This window comes from Micropterus salmoides, unplaced genomic scaffold (assembly GCF_014851395.1).
Source record: "Micropterus salmoides isolate LMB-PRFRI ecotype aquatic unplaced genomic scaffold, ASM1485139v1 Ms_hic_scaffold_4, whole genome shotgun sequence".
NCBI lineage: Eukaryota > Metazoa > Chordata > Actinopteri > Centrarchiformes > Centrarchidae > Micropterus > Micropterus salmoides.
Window position 1 is genome coordinate 29,324,129 of NW_024043372.1, and position 19,256 is coordinate 29,343,384.

General features: G+C 40.2%; 2 protein-coding genes across 4 annotated transcripts in view; both read left to right on the plus strand.

Annotated features, from left to right (window-relative positions):
* The window catches only part of LOC119885548 (synaptoporin), a 30,912-nt gene extending 28,683 nt beyond the window's left edge, over positions 1 to 2,229 (plus strand). Inside the window, exon 7 of the mRNA XM_038695625.1 lies at positions 994 to 2,229. Coding sequence (XP_038551553.1) covers positions 994 to 1,245 — 252 coding nt within the window. The 3' untranslated portion in view covers positions 1,246 to 2,229. The remainder of the gene's footprint in view (positions 1 to 993) is intronic.
* A 3,658-nt stretch (positions 2,230 to 5,887) lies between these two features.
* On the plus strand, positions 5,888 to 9,781 carry LOC119886938 (zinc finger protein 184-like). 3 transcript variants are annotated; one of them, XM_038697932.1, is made up of 3 exons: positions 5,888 to 6,699; positions 7,492 to 7,872; positions 8,432 to 9,781. In XM_038697932.1, the coding sequence occupies exons 1-3, from the start codon at positions 6,516 to 6,518 to the stop codon at positions 9,292 to 9,294; spliced, it is 1,428 nt and encodes a 475-aa protein (XP_038553860.1). In that variant the 5' UTR covers positions 5,888 to 6,515; the 3' UTR covers positions 9,295 to 9,781. The 3 variants fall into 3 exon arrangements, with proteins under 3 accessions (XP_038553860.1, XP_038553862.1, XP_038553861.1); XM_038697934.1 differs by having other exon boundaries at positions 5,889 to 6,699; positions 7,516 to 7,872; XM_038697933.1 differs by having other exon boundaries at positions 5,890 to 6,699; positions 7,513 to 7,872.
* Positions 9,782 to 19,256: the final 9,475 nt, after the last annotated feature.

Below are 19,256 nucleotides of genomic sequence, written 5' to 3' on the forward strand. Positions count from 1 at the left end.
AATGCTGTAGTAGGAGTTGAACTGAGCTTTTACTTTGAAAAATTCTGAACAACATTAAAAGAGTCTGCTGCCTGCTTGACACACCTCTGAAAGAGCTGTCAAAAAACATGATTCCCCTAAATGTCCTCTGCCTGGAGATTCTGGGAAAATGATAAAGCATTCATAGGTTCTTCTTCTAACGTACGTATTCAACATAGTGATGAGTGTCTACACTGCCTGAATTCTACCAGAAGTAGAACAAGAAGAATGTAGTGATGAAATGCGCTCTGTAGCACTGTAGCGTTTTCAGCTACTGTAGAAACATGATGACGCAACGTGGTGAGGTCCATGGAAGGGGGGACCCGCGGTTATGTAGATATTTATTGCTCATTCTAAGGTAATAAATACATAATGGTTCATTATGGAAGGTCTTTACACACCACTGAAAACACAGTTATGGATCTTATATTGCATTTCTGTCAGTAAATATACACCTTTAAAGCACTGAAAGGAGTTGAAAGGACAATTGAGGAGAAAGAAATGAATGCAGTTAAAATGCCGGTGAATGCAGCTGAAGTGAAAGCAGTTGAACTGTCAGGTGAAGTTGAAGTTGAGGGAGTATGAAGAGGTTGAGGAGGAGTTGAAAAAGTCTAAAGATTCTTTTAAATACATTTAAATATAGATAGGGTTGTTTGTTTAAGCATTCCTAAAGGAGCTGAATATTTTGAGGTTTGGGTGTCAAACTGATCAGTGGAAGGGTCAGTGTTTGTACGTGTAGAGTCAAGTTAGCAAGAATAAGTATAACATCAACCACTAGTTTTATTTTTAAAGTATGTTATTCTTGCTAACTTGACATACTTTAAAAATAAAACTAGTGGTTACTGTGAAACTTAGCAGTTTGTTTAGGTTTAGACACCAGTTTAATAATACAAAAATATTTGTACACATTGCTTACTAGCATTTCTCATTTGCCTCTTGTTTAATATCGCTTTGTCTCATATTCTTTCTCTTCAGGTTTTTGGGTTTCTCAACTTTGTCCTATGGGCTGGAAACATCTGGTTTGTCTTTAAGGAGACTGGTTGGCACAAGGGTGCATCAAGGTTAGCAGGCGGAGCCTCTGAGAAACAGTCCGGCACCTTTACCCAGCAGCCCTACAACCAGGGAAGCTTTGACCAGTCAGGGAGCTACAGCACCCAGGGAAACCTTGGCCAGCTGTCTGAGTATAGCCAGGTGGGAGGGCCCACCTCTTACTCCAATCAAATGTAGCTGCCTTTTCGTTTTGTGAGGGGCACTTCTGCATTTTCAAGCATGGCAATCAGGGGCTGATAAGAAAGGAGGAAAGTGAACGATTAAAGGGTCACTTCTGTATTTTCTAACTGGATTGAAATTGGTCCAGTTTTGAGCTAGTGCGCTGCACTCTGCAGCAGCGAGACAGGGCTATAACGTAATCCTTGCGGGCAGTTGTGCAAGTGTTATTGTGTGACTTTGGTGTTTTAAAGGGTTTAAAAGAACAAAGTCGAACATTAACACAAACTAACCAATTGATGCAGCAGAACACCAGAGAAGTAGAATTTATATTTTTGTCAAGGGAGTCTGGTGGCTGTGATGAGACTGATATAACAACTTACTCTTAAAAACTAGTTCTATCTCTGTATGCATCCTTCCACAATGTTGTCAGACACAATCTGAGCCGGTCAGCGGCAAAAACAAGCACTTTAGCGGATGTACTTTGACTGGGTGCAATTGCCTGAAAGGATTATGTTGCAGCCTTGTCTCACTGCTGTTGACTGCAGATCACTCTTTTAATACTGGACCAATTTCAAAAAATATTGTCCACAATTAGTCACATAGACATAAAAACTTTCATTCTCTGCTCAATTTGTCATCAATTTGTTTGTGTAAAAAAAGATGGTAATAAAAAAGGCATCAAAGGTTTCAAAGTACACTCTTTGTAGATAAAAGTATTGTGTATTGTACAAAATTACTAGATATAGTCTTTTACTCCTTCTCTGTCAGAGGTGTTGTTTGCTGAATGTTGTATTTCTTGTAGTTTGAAACATATAAGTTACAGTTTCTCTCTGCGCTTGGTAATTGACATTCACTGTTACGACTGGATGTCTTTTTAAAACTGGTGTGCACTATCGTGGAAGGAAAAAAGTGCTCTATGTTTGTATAATTCTCAAGTTTCTGAAATGGTGTCAACTAAGTGCATGATGTGGTATGTGTGCTAATATGCTCTCTGTGAAACTATTTTAAAAAACACGCATTATACACTACCGTTCAAAAGTTTGGGGTCACCCAAACAATTTTGTGTTTTCCTGAAAAGTCACACTTATTCACCACCATACGTTGTGAAATGAATAGAAAATGGAGTCAAGACATTGACAAGGTTAGAAATAATGATTTGTATTTGAAATAAGATCTTTTTTACATCAAACTTTGCTTTCGTCAAAGAATCCTCCATTTGCAGCAATTACAGCATTGCAGACCTTTGGCATTCTAGCTGTTAATTTGTTGAGGTAATCTGGAGAAATTGCACCCCACGCTTCCAGAAGCAGCTCCCACAAGTTGGATTGGTTGGATGGGCACTTCTTGCGTACCATACGGTCAAGCTGCTCCCACAACAGCTCAATGGGGTTCAGATCTGGTGACTGCGCTGGCCACTCCATTACCGATAGAATACCAGCTGCCTGCTTCTGCTCTAAATAGTTCTTGCACAATTTGGAGGTGTGTTTAGGGTCATTGTCCTGTTGTAGGATGAAATTGGCTCCAATCAAGCGCTGTCCACTGGGTATGGCATGGCGTTGCAAAATGGAGTGATAGCCTTTCTTATTCAGAATCCCTTTTACCCTGTACAAATCTCCCACCTTACCAGCACCAAAGCAACCCCAGACCATCATATTACCTCCACCATGCTTAACAGATGGCGTCAGGCATTCTTCCAGCATCTTTTCATTTGTTCTGCGTCTCACAAACGTTCTTCTTTGTGATCCAAACACCTCAAACTTGGATTCATCCGTCCACAACACTTTTTTCCAGTCTTCCTCTGTCCAATGTCTGTGTTCTTTTGCCCATCTTAATCTTTTTCTTTTATTGGCCAGTCTCAGATATGGCTTTTTCTTTGCCACTCTGCCCTGAAGCCCAGAATCCCGCAGCCGCCTCTTCACTGTAGATGTTGACACTGGTGTTTTGCGGGTACTATTTAATGAAGATGCCAGTTGGGGACCTGTGAGGCGTCTGTTTCTCAAACTAGAGACTCTAATGTACTTATCTTCTTGCTCAGTTGTGCAACGCGGCCTCCCACTTCTTTTTCTACTCTGGTTAGAGCCTGTTTGTGCTGTCCTCTGAAGGGAGTAGTACACACCGTTGTAGGAAATCTTCAATTTCTTAGCAATGTCTCGCATGGAATAGCCTTCATTTCTAAGAACAAGAATAGACTGTCGAGTTTCAGATGAAAGTTCTGTTTTTCTGGCCATTTTGAGCGTTTAATTGACCCCACAAATGTGATACTCCAGAAACTCAATCTGCTCAAAGGAAGGTCAGTTTTGTAGCTTCTGTAACGACCTAAACTGTTTTCAGATGTGTGAACATGATTGCACAAGGGTTTTCTAATCATCAATTAGCCTTCTGAGCCAATGAGCAAACACATTGTACCATTAGAACACTGGAGTGATAGTTGCTGGAAATGGGCCTCTATACACCTATGTAGATATTGCACCAAAAACCAGACATTTGCAGCTAGAATAGTCATTTACCACATTAGCAATGTATAGAGTGTATTTCTTCAAAGTTAAGACTAGTTTAAAGTTATCTTCATTGAAAAGTACAGTGCTTTTCCTTCAAAAATAAGGACATTTCAATGTGACCCCAAACTTTTGAACGGTAGTGTATCTCTGAAAGTTTACAAACTTCACACTGCCCTGACTCATTACTGAAAGTTTATTTAGTACAGTATTATTACATGTGCATTATTTTTTAATCTAATAGGAACTATATTTTGATAATGGGTATTTGTAATTCAGGTACGGATTCACAATATAATTTAACTTAATTTCTGTATTATAATCGTTTGTACAAATACATTCCAACTCATGACTGACATTGATCATGTCAGAAAGTCTAAAAATGTAAAGCAATAACTACAAACTGCAAATTATACTATAGGGGTTTTGTGCAAGAAAAAAGTACAGGATTGCAATCATTGCAGCATGTTGTTTCTGTCTCTATGGTGTTCACCTTCATCTGCACAGACAATATTACTTTGTCATTTTATTTGATTAATGTAAAGAGGGAGATGTCCCTCATTGTTTACAAGTGGCCGCTCCTGCTACAAATTACTGTGACTCTTTTCTATGCTATCCTCAGACTACTGAGACATAATAAACATAAGTTATACCTCTCTAAAGCATGTTTAGAGAATCAATTTTCACTGCTAAAGCCCAGCAAAAAAGCACATCATTATTATTATGATTATGATACAGTGATAATGGACTATTAGTGAATAGTGGGCTCATCTAAACATAATATTGAACTTTTGTTCATTTTAAAATCACAATTCAGGTTTACACAACTCTAAAAAATCTGTGCAATTCATGTATAGTAATATTCAAAGGTTAATGCCTGGTTGCTGTTTGTTTACATTAATATGACTTGTGCAACCCTTTTTCTTGACCTCCTAAGCATGTGGCTTGCATCAGTATAATACAGCAGATTGAACACCCATGTATGTATAATAAACTGACATCCATGATAAATGTGTGTGGGTCTACATGAAATTAGTTCATTGTGTGAAAGTTTAACAGGCATTCATGCTAATAAAGATGCACATATTTGCTCATAAATAACATGTTCTCTCTGTGTTTGCTTAGATCGCTTTATCTGATCTGTGTGAAAACGTACACGTAGCAGTGACAAATGACTTGGTTTCTCCAAGATGTTGCATTAGATTGTATACCTGACTTTTGACCTGATTTCCACAGAAACAGGGCTAGTCTGTGACGGATGTTTCCAGAAAATAAAACGACCAACTGGTGAATCAGTTGTGGGAGTGAATTGTTCGGGAATTGAGCAGCTTCTAAATCTATCAAATAATGTGCTTGGCAGCCTCAGTTCTCCAGTAGACATCATTACTAGGGGCAGTCTCACCACATGTAATAAAATCACCGTCAAGCAAGAGCTTCTGCGTACGTAATCATCACTGCCACACAGGTAAACTGAACTAAACTGTCCACTGACAGACACTCTATATAGAGGGACATAGGTCCAAAGATACACAAAGAACTGCGTAAATATATGATCGCAGTTATTATGATTAGTGGTAGTAACAGTGGTATACTGTGCAAAATAACTGCCTAGAGGAAAATGACTGCAATAATGAGACCATCTTGTGGCTGCACTGCAACTATACCATGGCACTGACCATTTCCATATTGGAAAGTGACTCTTTTTACATACTGTACATATACAAGATGTATATATCCCTGCCAAACAGTACAAGGTTTGGACTGGTTGGCAGGATTTTGTCTGATCATGACCAACATCTGTGATACTAGAGATTAAGGTGACATTAGTCAAAGGGTTGTTAGTGGAAATGGTGTTTTTTGTAGTGACTGAAATTTAATCAAATCTAGATTAACAAGACAGTGACCAAATCCATATGTGATTACCTTTTAAAAATAATCTACTAATGTAAAACTAAAAATGCATGACTTTTCAATGTTAAAAGCATGTAACGTTAACCCCAGTAGCTAAGCTAAAAGTATTTAGCAGCAGCCTTCACTCCCTGTTTTGATGACTTTACTGTCTTGCCTGTTGTCACTTCAATAAATTCATACGCAGGAATATTTAGCCAAAACAAAGTGACTAAGTATGTGGTCAATTTTAAGTTGTTTTACCATGTAAAAATTCTTTATGCCACAAAATTGTTCAATTTCTGTGAAACTGTCTGTGAGCCAAAGAAACTGCCTCAGCTACCTTATAAGCTAGGCTAAAAATTACAAACTAACGTTACATAACTAATATCCCCTAGCTTATACTGAAAACTTACATACATTTATTTTGATGACAGTTAGTATTCAACATATCAAAAAGAGATAAAAAGGCAAATCCACTTATAATGGAGGAAAAAACTGTTAGCCCGACTCCTAAAGCTTGCGTGACTAGCTTAAGAAACTTCTGACTAGATCATTTGGATTGTTAAACTACCTTATAAAGAAATATTTAACTACAAATTAATGTATTATGTAGAAGGTATAGTAGGAGCAGTTTGCTTTGTTATGATACTGTCTGCAACACAGCAGGCCAAGTGAATAAGAACAGCCTTTACGCACGTTTACCATTCGTTTAAAACTTTGTCAGAGTTTTGTATGTCACCAGAGAACACCTAGCCCCAGACAGGGTGGGGAGCTTCATGGTGGCCAGCAGGAGGCGCCAGCAGCCTGTCTGGCCGCTTTTAAACACACCAGTAAAACCTCTCACAACAAGGAAGTCACATATAACGGGATGTGTCGGTCTGTCCGAGCAGCATCCGAGCAGACATGGCCTCTCTACAATACCTAAACGCGTTCATTTCTGAGCGGCTGACAGCGGCGGCTGTGGAGATCTTCGGGGCGGTGGAGAAAACGCTGACAGAGTACCAGGGAGAGATCAGACGGTCCAAGCAGGAGATAGACCACCTGCGGACACTGGTGCTCTGGCCTGAAGTCAAATTACACAGATCAGGTGTGTGGATGAAACACATCAATGACAAGGTCTAGACTCGTTATTTGTTTTGTTTGTTAATTGATGGAGTTTTGCAGCGAACATGATGAGGCTGCAGCCCACTTCAGTTTTTATGATAGCGTCTTATGGCTCAGTGCAAAATTAGCCTCATGAGGATGTTCTATAGATACATTTACAGCAGCACCGAGATCCTCTCAGTGGCAGCCAGTGGCAGGCTATCGGCACTCATTAGGCAGTTAATATAAGAGTTTAGTTTTGTTTAATTACAACCGCCAAGGCGTTTATAATTTCGCCAATTTAGAAATAAAAAGGAACCAAAATACACTTGTTACTGTTACAAGTTTACATTTTTATTTACTTTTCAATGGTTTGTGTTAGTTTTTCACTTTTCCATAACATCTCAGCAGCAGCAAAGGACTTTACATAGTTAGATGGTGTAAATATTCAAATATTTATAAGCCACAGATCATCACTAGCTTCTAGAGGGTGCCACTAGCTGTCAGACACTAACAATTCACACCTGGTAGTAGCAGATTTGTTATCCGGATCGTTTATTGTCTGGAGTATGTATCCGTATACAGATCGCATTTTACTACTGGGTGTACATTGGGTGTCCCGGGCAGCTTGTGGTAACCTGTGGCATCTGCTGGCATCCGGTGGCACTTAATGTGTCTTTAAATGTACATGGTTCAGATGACATTGGCACATATGACCTTTAAAAGTAAAACACAATGTCTACATGAGATGTTTTTAGACTTAAATGTGAATTTAAAGTAAGCTTTTTATCTCCAGTCTCACCCCTCATTCATTCAGCAGCTCATCAGGTCAGCTCTCATTGCTGTGATAAGGAGGCTTGTCCTAAGTGCGAGGAGGAGCGGGCCCCAGATGTGAGCCCCGATCACCCGAGCACCCTGCATATTAAAGAGGAGCATGACCAAAGGGCTGAGGAGCGAGGACCGTCCTGTAGGCAGCAGGGTGTCGCCACAGTGTCTCCTCAGGGTCACAAGGAGCCGCCCTCTCACCTCTACAGAATATTAACTGTTGAAAAGACAGCAAATATCAAAGATGAGCCTGATGGTGATGAGTTCATAATCTCTCCATCAACCAGGCAGGCTGAGATGCCCTGTGGAGTAAATCCAGAGTCTTCTGGACTTCAGCGACAGACCCTGTTAGGTGAGGATAGGACACTATATCCAGCAGACGCTATAGCAGAATTACAGCTAAAATGTATGTTTTTATTAATATATGCTCTTTGTACTGGAGTGTGGTGAAACGTGAAGAAAGGTGCGTTTGCGGTGGCTGGAGAGATGCTTTGTAAGCTGAGAAGTGTTGACTGGATTTGTCAGTTTGCCCCTGCCCATTTGACAATGCAAAAACTGCATCACAATAAATCATATTTTCATATTATAATATATATTTCTAGTCATTTTACCTGGTCAGTTGATGAAGTTTTCACTGCTTGACATCAACAGCAGAGTGAAACAACTTTCCAAATGCAACACAAGATGTTCATCTTTGCTTTAGTCTGAGTATGCTGATGGAAAGAATCTTATTTTTCTCCAGAGGGAATGGACATTAAATAAGATGTAAGAACAATAGCAAGTAACAAAAGGTGAAAGAGGTCATAGTTGTAAGCATATGTGTGTATTTGTCATTTTGCAATCTAAACTCAAGAAGATAATGACAAGACAAGAGGTATTTGCCAAATTATTTCACCCCTTTGTCCCTCTAGATCCGCTTGAGATCACTCAACATGAGCAGGAGGGGCCTGATGAGCAGCAGTACACTAGACAAGACTGGAGAACCTGTCAGAACAACAAGGACCCCGACCCTCCTCAAATCAAAGTGGAAAAATTTACATCATTGAGTCCTCGGAAAGAGGCTGACCTCAACTACGAATTCCCTCTTCAGTCAGAAAGGAGTGTTTATGATGAGCCTCATTCTTCAAGCTCCAGCCACAAGCAGACTCTGACCAGCAAAACATTTTACACAGCAGAGGAAAAGAGGAGAGATGCTGAAGCAGTAGGCTGCCAACAGTCCAGGCTCACCAGAGTTTCTCAGCCCTTCTACTCTGTAAATCAAAGTGAATACGGCAAGAATACAGAATGTGTGGTGAATGGACAGTGGATGAAGGCACTGACACTAACGGGAACGAGGCAAAACTCAGACTTGTGTGGCGAAGAAAGGGAAAGTTTTGGGGTGGAGGAAGATGTGAACAATCTCACCAGGGAGAGAAGACACACTTGTCCCATCTGTGCGAAACGTTTTAAAGAGTCAAGTCATTTGAAGGACCATGTGAGGATCCACACAGGAGAGAAGCCGTACCAGTGTAAGGAATGTGGCGTGAACTTCAGACAGAGTGGAGCTTTGACTTTGCACATGAGAATCCACACAGGGGAAAGACCATACCAGTGCACCGACTGCGGCCGGCGCTTCAATCGAAAAGGCGACATGGAGACTCACAGGGTGACGCATACTGGGGAAAGACCCCACCTGTGCGTGGTGTGCGGGAAAAGCTTCAAAAGGAAGAGCAACTTAAACACACATCTGAAGATCCACGCAGAGGACAAAGTGTATTACACTCAAACGTTGTGATTGTTTAAACACAGATAATGGATTTTTGATTTCCATGAGCTGTAAGCCATGATCATCAAGATTAAAACAAAAAAAGGCCTGAAATATTTCACTTCATGTGTAATGAATCTAGAATATATAAATGTTTCACTTTTTGACTGAAATTATGGGAATAAATTATCTTTTCCATATTCTAGTTTTCTCAGATGCACGTCTGAAAAAACATGGACTGTCACAGAGACTAAATTAGTGTGTTGACTGGAGTGTATTTCTTAATGCATTTCTAAACATTTCTAAACTAACAAAAATTAGCATTTGCATCATCAACAGCAAAGCAAATTTGAGATTTGTTTTTGTGCTTTCAACCTGATGGAGAGAAACATCAAAGAAACATTGTATGAGACAATGTAAACATTGGTTGTGCTATTTAATTTCCTCGCTTGATCTAGACATGCAAGTTGTGCAAGCTAGGCAATACTCATTAAATTGTGTTTTGGGTGTATTGACATTCCATTTTCTGTTTATTTCAATTGAGGGTGATGGCTGGAGTTTTGATATTGCCTACATGACTGCTGTAGAATATTATGTACCACAGACCTGTTTTGACTCCACATCATTCTCAAGTCACAACACAAGGCTTCACAGAGGGCAGTCACCATGGGAGCAGCAGTTACTAAAGTATATAAATCCATTTATATTTTTATGAGCTGATAAAAGCAGGTTACCTGCTGATATTTGCATTCCCACCTTTCTCAGACCAAGTAATGTTAACGTGTGTTCACAAAACTGAAGTATTTGTTACATGAGGAATTACACTCAGCGGCCACTTTCTTAAGTACACTTTGCTAGTACCGGGTCGGACCCCGCTTTGCCTTCAGAGCTATAATTCTTTGTGGCTTTCAACAAGGTGCTGGAAACATTCCTCAGAGACTTTGGTCCATATTGACATGACAGCATCACGTAGTTGCTGCAGATTTGTCAGCTGCACATCAATGATGTGAATCTCCCGTTCCACCACATCCCAACGGTGCTCTATTGGATTGAGATCTGGTGACTGTGGAGGCCATTGGCGTACAGTGAACTCATTGTCATGTTCAAGAAACCCGTTTGAGATGATTTGTGCTTTGTGACATGGTGCATTATCCTGCTGGAAGTAGCCATCAGAAGATGGTACACTGTGGTCATAAAGGGACGGACATGGTCAGCAACAATACTCTCGTAGGCTGTCGCTTTTAAACAATGCTTAATTGGTACTAAGGGGCCCAAAGTGTGCAAGAAAATATGCTCTACAGCATAAAGCCACCATCACCGGCAGCCTGAACCGTTGATCCAAGGCAGGATGGATCCATGCTGTCATGTTGTTTACGCCAAATTCTGACCATCTGAATGTCGCAGCTGAAATCCAGATTCATTAGACCAGGCAACGTTTTTCCAATCTTCTATTGTCCAATGTTGGTGAGCCTGTGTGAACTGTAGCCTCAGTTTCCTGTTCTTAGCTGACAGGATTGGCCCCCGGTGTGGTCTTCTGCTGCTGTAGCCTATCTGCTTCAAGGTTCGACGTGTTGTGCGTTCAACATCAATGGTATTCTGCATACCTTGGTTGTAACGAGTGGTTATTTGAGTTACTGTTGCCTTTCTGTCATCTCGACCCAGTCTGCCCATTCTCCTCTGACCTCTGACATCAACAAGGCATTTTCGACTACACACTGCAGCTTACTAAATATTTTCTCTTTCTCTCAGCCTAAAATATGAGCTGATAAAAGTGTTTGATCCTCCAGTGTCTGAAAACAAACTTAAGAGGTGGATGCATATTTGGCAATGCTGATTGTGTCCCTGCCGATATTTGCATCCCCTCTTTTCTCAGATCAGGTGAGTGTTGTATATGTATAAAAGTCAAGGCTGTCTAAAATGTGCACTCTTAAAACTATTTGACTCCTAGGTCTCAAGAGACAGAGTTAAGGGGTGGACACATTACAGCCTGTCACGAAATTAGGGTTCTTTACTAAGAAATTATATTTACTTAATTATTCAGTAAAACCATTCGGATTTTGTGAATATTATTGTTAATTGCTCATCAAACAACAGCAACATCAATAAATGAAGTGCTACATGATGTGGCATGACGTTACAGCTGTATAGACATTATTTTACTTTACTGTTATCTTGCATTTTGCAAAAAACTATTTACTGAAAGTATGACCACTGACAAATAACAAGAAAATGTAAGATCGCTGTTTCTGCCCACCCGTCCAAGTTCACAAAGGCGTAGTGAGGTGTCACTCAGGTGAGGATCAAGGCTCCTTTCCTCATGGTCTTGTTATCATAACACTGTTAGCAGTAAAGTGTTTTCCACCATGGCAGTAAAATGGGAAGTTTAGCTGGTGGATCTAAACTTCCATGCTGTACCGTTTATTTCCAATAATAATCAGCTGATTGTCTCAGGAACGTAAAAATGACACATTTCTGTCCACGTTGCAAAGCCAAGACACAGTTGGAGAACAAAGTTAAAAATTACAATGCAACTACATATTTTTTTCTTCCAGGGCAGTAAAAGTTTAGCTGGCTTATCTGAGCATCTATGCTGTAGGCTACTGTAGGCTACCAGGCTATTGCCATTTAATCAGCTGATTGTCTCACCAGCGTAACAGACACATTTCTGTCGAAAGCCAAAACACACACTGAAGAATAATGTTAATGAAATTGCAATCCAACTATATATTTCATAACAATGGCAGGGGAAACTCTTACTTCTATCGGTGATTATGGCCATATTCTAACTAAAGCTATCAAACAACAGTTTTTATTAGCATCCCTAAAGGTGGACTAACTTAATTACCTGTCCAGGTAATTCGCCAAGAAACAAGGGTTGACTCAACTTCCCCACAGGCTCTAATTACCCCGCTTTCCTCGACAGACTTGGCCCACAGACAGGGCCCTTATTGTCCAATAAGTCCATCGTGTTTCCTTCTCTTAAAATTAAACTCCACATTGGCTGGGGATGGGCTTAGCCTATTCAAACTTAACTATTTGCCTTAAATATACGCTGTCTGACTTGGCAAAAAGAATCCTGCATATCCTGGCTGAATATCCTACTGTGAAAAACATCATGTTGGACATAGGGACCAATGATGTTGTGAAGCAATGGTCTGAAGTGTTGAAAGAGGACTTTAATAATCTGAGGTGCATGCACGTGCAGAGGGGGGTGCAATGGGTGCATGAGCACCTGCCCTTTTGCCCTTTGATGCCCAAAGTGCCCTTTTGTCAATGACAAATTTAATTAATTAATTAATTAATTTTTAAATTTGTAAAGGTCCTTTTGTGAAGGCCTGCCGAATCAAACTATTAGTAAAGTCAATTAGTCCTCCCAGTTCTCCCTTGCCTCCTCTCTTCCTCGACCCCCAGTGTTCCCCGGCTCTCTGGTCTCAGTCTCCTCTGTTCCCCGTGCCTGCGTTTCCCCGGAATCCAACTCTCCCAACCCCATTTTTCCCCCAAATAAAACCTGTTAATCCCCAGAGTTGCGTTTGGGTCCACTCTTTCCCCACACTTCACAACACCCTCCCGTTCACACACCGTTAGTGATTCAGCATCTCTGACTACAGGACGCCTGCGATCCCGCCAGTAAGAGGGGTTTGCTTGTTGTGGGTTGTTGGATGTATTTTACAAAGACGCAAAGAGCAGCACAGTAGTTGTATATTGCTGTTGTGTCGCCTGTAGAAGTAACTTTGGCCACCGACTAACACTGTGCCGACAGCTAACGTTGCTTGTGCACACAGATAAACAAAGGTGCTCTGTTGACTTCGTTCTTGCTGTTTAAGGGAGAAGTTTCACGTACGTCGTGAGGTATTGTGTTTTTTTATGTAATTTGACTAAAAACCTTTCACTTGAACTAGGATTATTACAGTAACTTAATAAAAAACATAGTGTGCCTTAAAATAATTATAACAACATTGGTAAAACAGGTTTATTACTTATTCCTATCAGCCCTTTTTAACACGATCATTTAAATCAGAACAGATTTAATAAACCTATTATATGAACTAAATAACTGGAAATACATGTAATAATGTCAGTGTCAATATAAAATAAATAGTATTCCTGACATCAAGGTAAAGAATGAAGAAGAAATGGCCCTATATAGATTTCAGACAAAGGTATGAAATATTAATGTGAAAGGTAAATGCTGCTCTGTCATGGTTATTATGGGCCAACAGAATGCGTGTGTGCACATCTTTTTACATTTATGACTAGACATGTAGTCAATCAAAATCTAAATATATCTCAGATTCACAATGCAATATAGAAAATCATTATCACAATATTGCCTATACACACACACACACCTGTCCAGATTATTTCCCACACTTTTTTGAACCTGGTATCTTATTTCCTCTACCTGCAGCTCTCGATGTGCAGCAGTCTCTGTGAGCATCTCCTTCTTATTTTCTCATAGTAGCCAGCTTTCGCAGCGGCTGCAGCACTACAGCAGGTCAGTCATAGTAAGCCAGTCCCAAATACTGTCAGCAATCTTTACATCTTGCCATGGTCACATTTGTTTCATCATATCTCCCATGTTTGTTAAAATATCTCTAGTCACAGATCACCTCCAGTAGTATCAGCAGCAACAAAAGCAGCAGCATCCCCAGCAACCCCTCAACAGCAACTGTTCCCTGTAAGTTATGTCAGTGTTTTAAAGGTAGATCTGGGTATTCCCTGTTTTCTTTTTCAAAAGTCTGTCACAGCATTTGTTGATGTATCAATACAGAAGCATCTGTATATGCATATAATCAAGGAATACATAACAATACATTTCTGTCAATATTTTGAGAACAGCCCTATTTAAATCCTTGTTCCATGTGCCCCTTTTATACTTTGAGCACCAAAGGTCTCTGCACGGCCCTGCTGAGGTGTTTATCAGTGGCCCGAAGAGGAGCTGAGAGATTCAGCAGATTGATGGCATTGAACACGTGGCTCTCAACGGCATGTACTGTCCACTCAGTGCATTTCATCAAAAATGTTTACTTTCTGTGGGACCGCAGGCATCTTTTTAAGGCAGATGGACTTCGCCTTAACAAGTCAGGAGTAAAATTGTTCAGCTCCAACCTGTTTTACTTTCTGCGTCACTCATCTGCTCCCTCTCCCAAGGACAAGAGACAAGAGGAATCTAAACAAGAAGACGTAACACAACACACCAGAAACCTTGAAGGAGAGCCACCTCAGCCCCCGCTGGAAGAGAGCTCTGATCACGGGAGACATCTGAGCCAAGAGGTAGAGTCTCCACCTCCCTCAAAAGTGAGGATTCACCATCCTTACCCCCCAAATCCCCATCTAGGTCACCCTTATCTCCAGACACCCTTTCTCCCTCCTCCCCCCTGTTGGAGTTCACTAATCACATGAACGAGCTGGTTGGTGCTGGGACCAAATTTGCTCCCCGCACCTTCCCTCGCTCTTCTCCCATTTTCTCTACCATAAACTGCCCTCACCGTCCACCTCCACCACTGGCTCTAAGTCCTCAGCCAGGTTTGACACATGTGTCACAGATACAGCGCCCAACCCGTCCTCCCGCTCCACAATGGCGGAAAAGCCAAGCAAGCTCTGACTGATATGTGCTGGGTCCTGGCTACAAGGAAAATAGCACTCATGACTCTTCCCAGCCGGGGCCCAGTGTGCTGGTAGCCTTCTCCATCCCTGTCTTGATAGGTAACATAAAAAGCATGGTAAATGTGTTAAGAAACAGGAAGCACTCAACATATCCTGCAAATTTAGCATTAATTCCTCGTCAGCCACAGCCTGTCGAAAAAACTGGGCCAGATAATGTTTTTAACACACTAAAATTAGCTTTGTTAAACATTAGGTCAATACAGCATAGTATCGTCATATTTTCCGTGGCAGTATTGTATCAATAAACAGACGTCAAGTATTGATCTTTTATTATATAAATTGTACATGAGAATTTTACTTTTTGGTACTATTATAATAAAATCAATTGCTTTTTCAGTCCACGAGAAAAGAGTTTTCCTTTGGGGACACAATTTGAAGTTGGGGAAAAAAGTAATCAATTGCAATATATCGCGATATGTTTAAAATCGCAACAATATCGTATCGTCAGAAAATTATTGTGATAATATCGTATCAAGGGGCTTCTGGTGATTCCCACCCCTAATAAAGAGATATTATCACGCGCAGGTATGAAGATTATGACAGTATGACCATATTTGTTCCTGCAGGGCATCATTTTATGGCAGCAGAAAGGCGATTAACGTTAGAGAGAGAGAGAGAGAGAGAGAGAGAGAGAGAGAGGATGAGACTGATAGAGCAGTGGTTCTACTTTTTCACATTAGGGACCCCTAAACTAACACAAATTAGACCACGGACCCCCATTTGGTAAGATTTAGTCCCAGGGTCCCCCATCTGATAGGATTTTTGCTTTTAGATGTTTTATTACAGAAAGTGTATGAAACCCATGACCAAAATAGTCAGACATTCTGTCACTGTGCTACTTATGGCTAAAATAATAACGAAAATAAAGTATTCCCCTTTTTGCTAGGGACCCCCTGGTATCCCCTGAAGGACCCCTGGGGGTCCCCAGACCTCACTTTGAGAACCACTATGATAGAGGACATCCCATCAAGCTCCTTAGACTCAGACTCCAGTGATGAAGATGGAAGAGGAAATCAAGGAGATAGAGTCAGTGAATGATGGTAGCTCTTCTGAGAAGGAGGAGGACATGGATCAAAAGTCCAAAAAAGCAAAGGGACTTAGGGCCATTGATATGTGTGATCTTGAAAAAAGTGCAATCCATAATAATTATAGTGTAAAACATCCAAGCATTAACTTGCAATATCAATAGAATTGGAAAGGAATAACAAAATGATGTAATATGATGACTGGTTATCGAATAGTTGTGATATTTACTGTAGCACGCTAACCAGCTAACTTTTGTCTGGACCTGCCTGCAATGCCACATTGTACCTCAAGAGTCACCATGGTGTTCAGTACCTGTAATCCACAGTAACTAGAACTGTGGATTTTTCATTTTAAGATCTATATACATCCAGAACAGGTGTTTTGCGAGGTCTATACTTTGATTGAAATGATGAAATCATTTTAAAAACTAGTTTGTGTGGTGAAAGTGGTTCTGACAAACAAGAATGTATCACTTCTCTTCATGAAATGAAACATTAAAATGTTAACTATTTTGACCTCAATAGGGCAATGTATCCTGGGAGATACAACTCATAAAATCTGAAATAAACTAAATATTAAAAATATTTTTTTTGAAAATGTTTTACTTGGTTGCGATTAACATAAGTTAACGTTATAATATTTTTTACAACTCATTGTTTGTTGACTCCCTCCAATGCAAAAAGATGTCTTATGGGAATTTTGCTTCTTTTGAATATGTGGCTCTTCAGCTGAATTCCTCTTCTCGAGCTATATTTCTAAATATCTACAGGCCCCCTAAATACTGTGCAAACGTTTTTGGTGAACTGCTGTCTATAATCTGTATTGACTTTGACTGTGTAGTTATTGTTGGTGATTTTAACATCCATGTTGACCACCCCCAGGACAGAGGGACTAAAGAACTTGTTATGTGTTATGTTGATAATTATGGACTGACTCAACATGTAACGGAGTCCACACACAATAAGGGGCACACTTCGGTCATCTCCAAGGATCTGGACATTTCCAAGGTTATGGTGACTGATGTTGCTCTCTCTGATCATTCCTGTGTTTTCTTTGAGAGTGCTATCTGCGTGCACACAAATGTACAAACAGAAGTAATCACAAAATGGCATATCACTGAAAACACTAGTGAAAGATTTAATCAGGCTTTCTCTTCAACACCCACCCTCTCATGGGTCTCAGTAAATGAGCTTGTAGATCATTTAAATTCTAAAATTACAAATGTTATTGATGCCATTGCACCAGTCAAGGTGAAGGTGGTCTCTGGTAAGAGAAGATCTCCATGGAGAAATACCACGCTGGTTAGAACTCAAAAAAGAGTGTCGAAAAGCTGAATGCAGGTGGCGGAAAACAAATCTCCAGGTTCATTATGAAGTCTATAAAGAGAGACTTCACGTTTATAATTTAGAACTGAGAAATGCAAGGTGGTCCTTCTTCTCTGACATCATCACCAAAAACACTAATAATGCATGTGCCCTGTTTGCTGCTGTCGACAGGCTAACCAACCTGTGTCTGTAGCCTATGAACTTCTATCCACCAGGGCCTGCAATGAATTTGCTTCCTTCTTTACAGACAAAATTCAAACAATTAGACAAGCAATCAGTGCCTCCATGTCAGTAACAGGATGTGCCTTGTCCCTTTGTCCACTTAAAAACAATTCAAATAGCATCATACAATTTGATTCTATTAACCATAAAAACCTGGAGGACATAATATAACATCTGAAATCCTCCTCGTACTGCCTTGATATTCTGCCAACAGTTTTTTTCAAAAATGTTTCTAAATGCATGGCGTCAGATCTACTACAAATTGTGTCTCCTTTTTTCCCACAGGCCCTGAAAACTGCAGTCATTAAGCCACTCTTTAAAAAAGAACAATCTAGACAGGTCACTAATGAGCAATTATAGGCCCATATCAAATATCCCATTTTTAAGTAAAATAAATGAAAAAGCTGTTTTTCAACAGCTTAGTGCTTTCTTGGCACTAAATAACTGTTTTGATGTCTTCCAATCAGGATTTTGACCACACCACGGCACTGAGACGGCTCTTGTTAAGGTCTTCAGTGACGTCTATTTAAACAATGACGGTGGCAGAATTTCAGTCTTAGTATTATTGGATCCTGCATTCGACACAGTCGATCACAACATATTACTAGACAGACTTGAAAACTGGGTTGGACTTTCTGGCACAGTACTAAACTGGTTTGAATCCTACTTAAAGGACAGGGGCTACTTTGTGTCTATAGGTAATCACACATCTGAGCTAACACAAATGACATGGAGTTCCCCAAGGCTCCATTCAGGGGCCTCTTTTATTCCATTTACATGACTCCACTGGCTCGGATTATGAAAAACAACACAATATGTTACCATAATTATGCAGATGACACACAGATTTACATAACCATTTCACCAGGGGACTATGATCCTATACAGGCACTGAGTGACTGTACTGAGCAGGTCAACGATTGGATGTGCCAGAATTTTCTTCAATTGAACAAAGATAAAACTGAAGTTATTGTTTTTGGAGCCAGGGAGGAATGATTGGAAGTCAGTGCTCAACTTCAATCGGTAATGTTGAGAACCATGAATCAAGCCAGAAATCTTGGTGTAGTCATGGACTTAGACCTCAATTTAAGGAGCCACATTAAGACAATTACAAAGTCAGCCTACTATCACCTCAAGAATATTTCAAGGATTAGAGGACTTATGTCTCAGCAGGACCTGGAGAAACTTGTCCATGCATTTACCTTCAGTTGACTCGACTACTGTAACAGTGTCCTTACAGGGCTCCCTAAGAAATCCATCAGACAGCTGCAGCTGATTCAGAACACTGCTGTTCGAGTCCTCACTTAGACCAAAAAAGTGGATCACATCACTCGAGTTCTGAGGTCTTTACATTGGCTTCCTGTCTGTCAAAGAATTGATTTCAAAATCCTGCTGTTAGTTCATAAAGCACTGAATGGTTTAGGGCCAAAATACATTTCTCTGTCCTCAGAGTCAAAACTAAACATGGAGAAGCAGCGTTCAGTTATTATGCTCCGTATATCTGGAACAAACTCCCAGATAACTGCAGGTCTGCTGAAACTCTCAGTTCTTTTAAATTAAGACTGAAGACTTTTCTTTTTACCACTGCTTTTAATTCAATTAAATTAAAGCCGTAGATTGGTACCTTTCACTGCACTGGAACGTCCGGTTTTCTTTTTCTTTATTTTTAGATTTTCAGTGCCCTGATTGTACATTGCACTGTAACTTTTACTGTCCTGTTTTACCCTGTTTTCATAATGTGTTTAAGTTTTT

Excerpts from the sequence above, each read along its gene's own strand:
- LOC119886938 (XM_038697932.1), top strand. The coding sequence starts at position 6,516 with ATGGCCTCTCTACAATACCTAAACGCGTTCATTTCTGAGCGGCTGACA. Across the intron at positions 6,700-7,491 it reads AGTCAAATTACACAGATCAG|TCTCACCCCTCATTCATTCA; the intron begins GTGTGTGGATGA and ends TTTTATCTCCAG. Across the intron at positions 7,873-8,431 it reads TCAGCGACAGACCCTGTTAG|ATCCGCTTGAGATCACTCAA; the intron begins GTGAGGATAGGA and ends TTGTCCCTCTAG.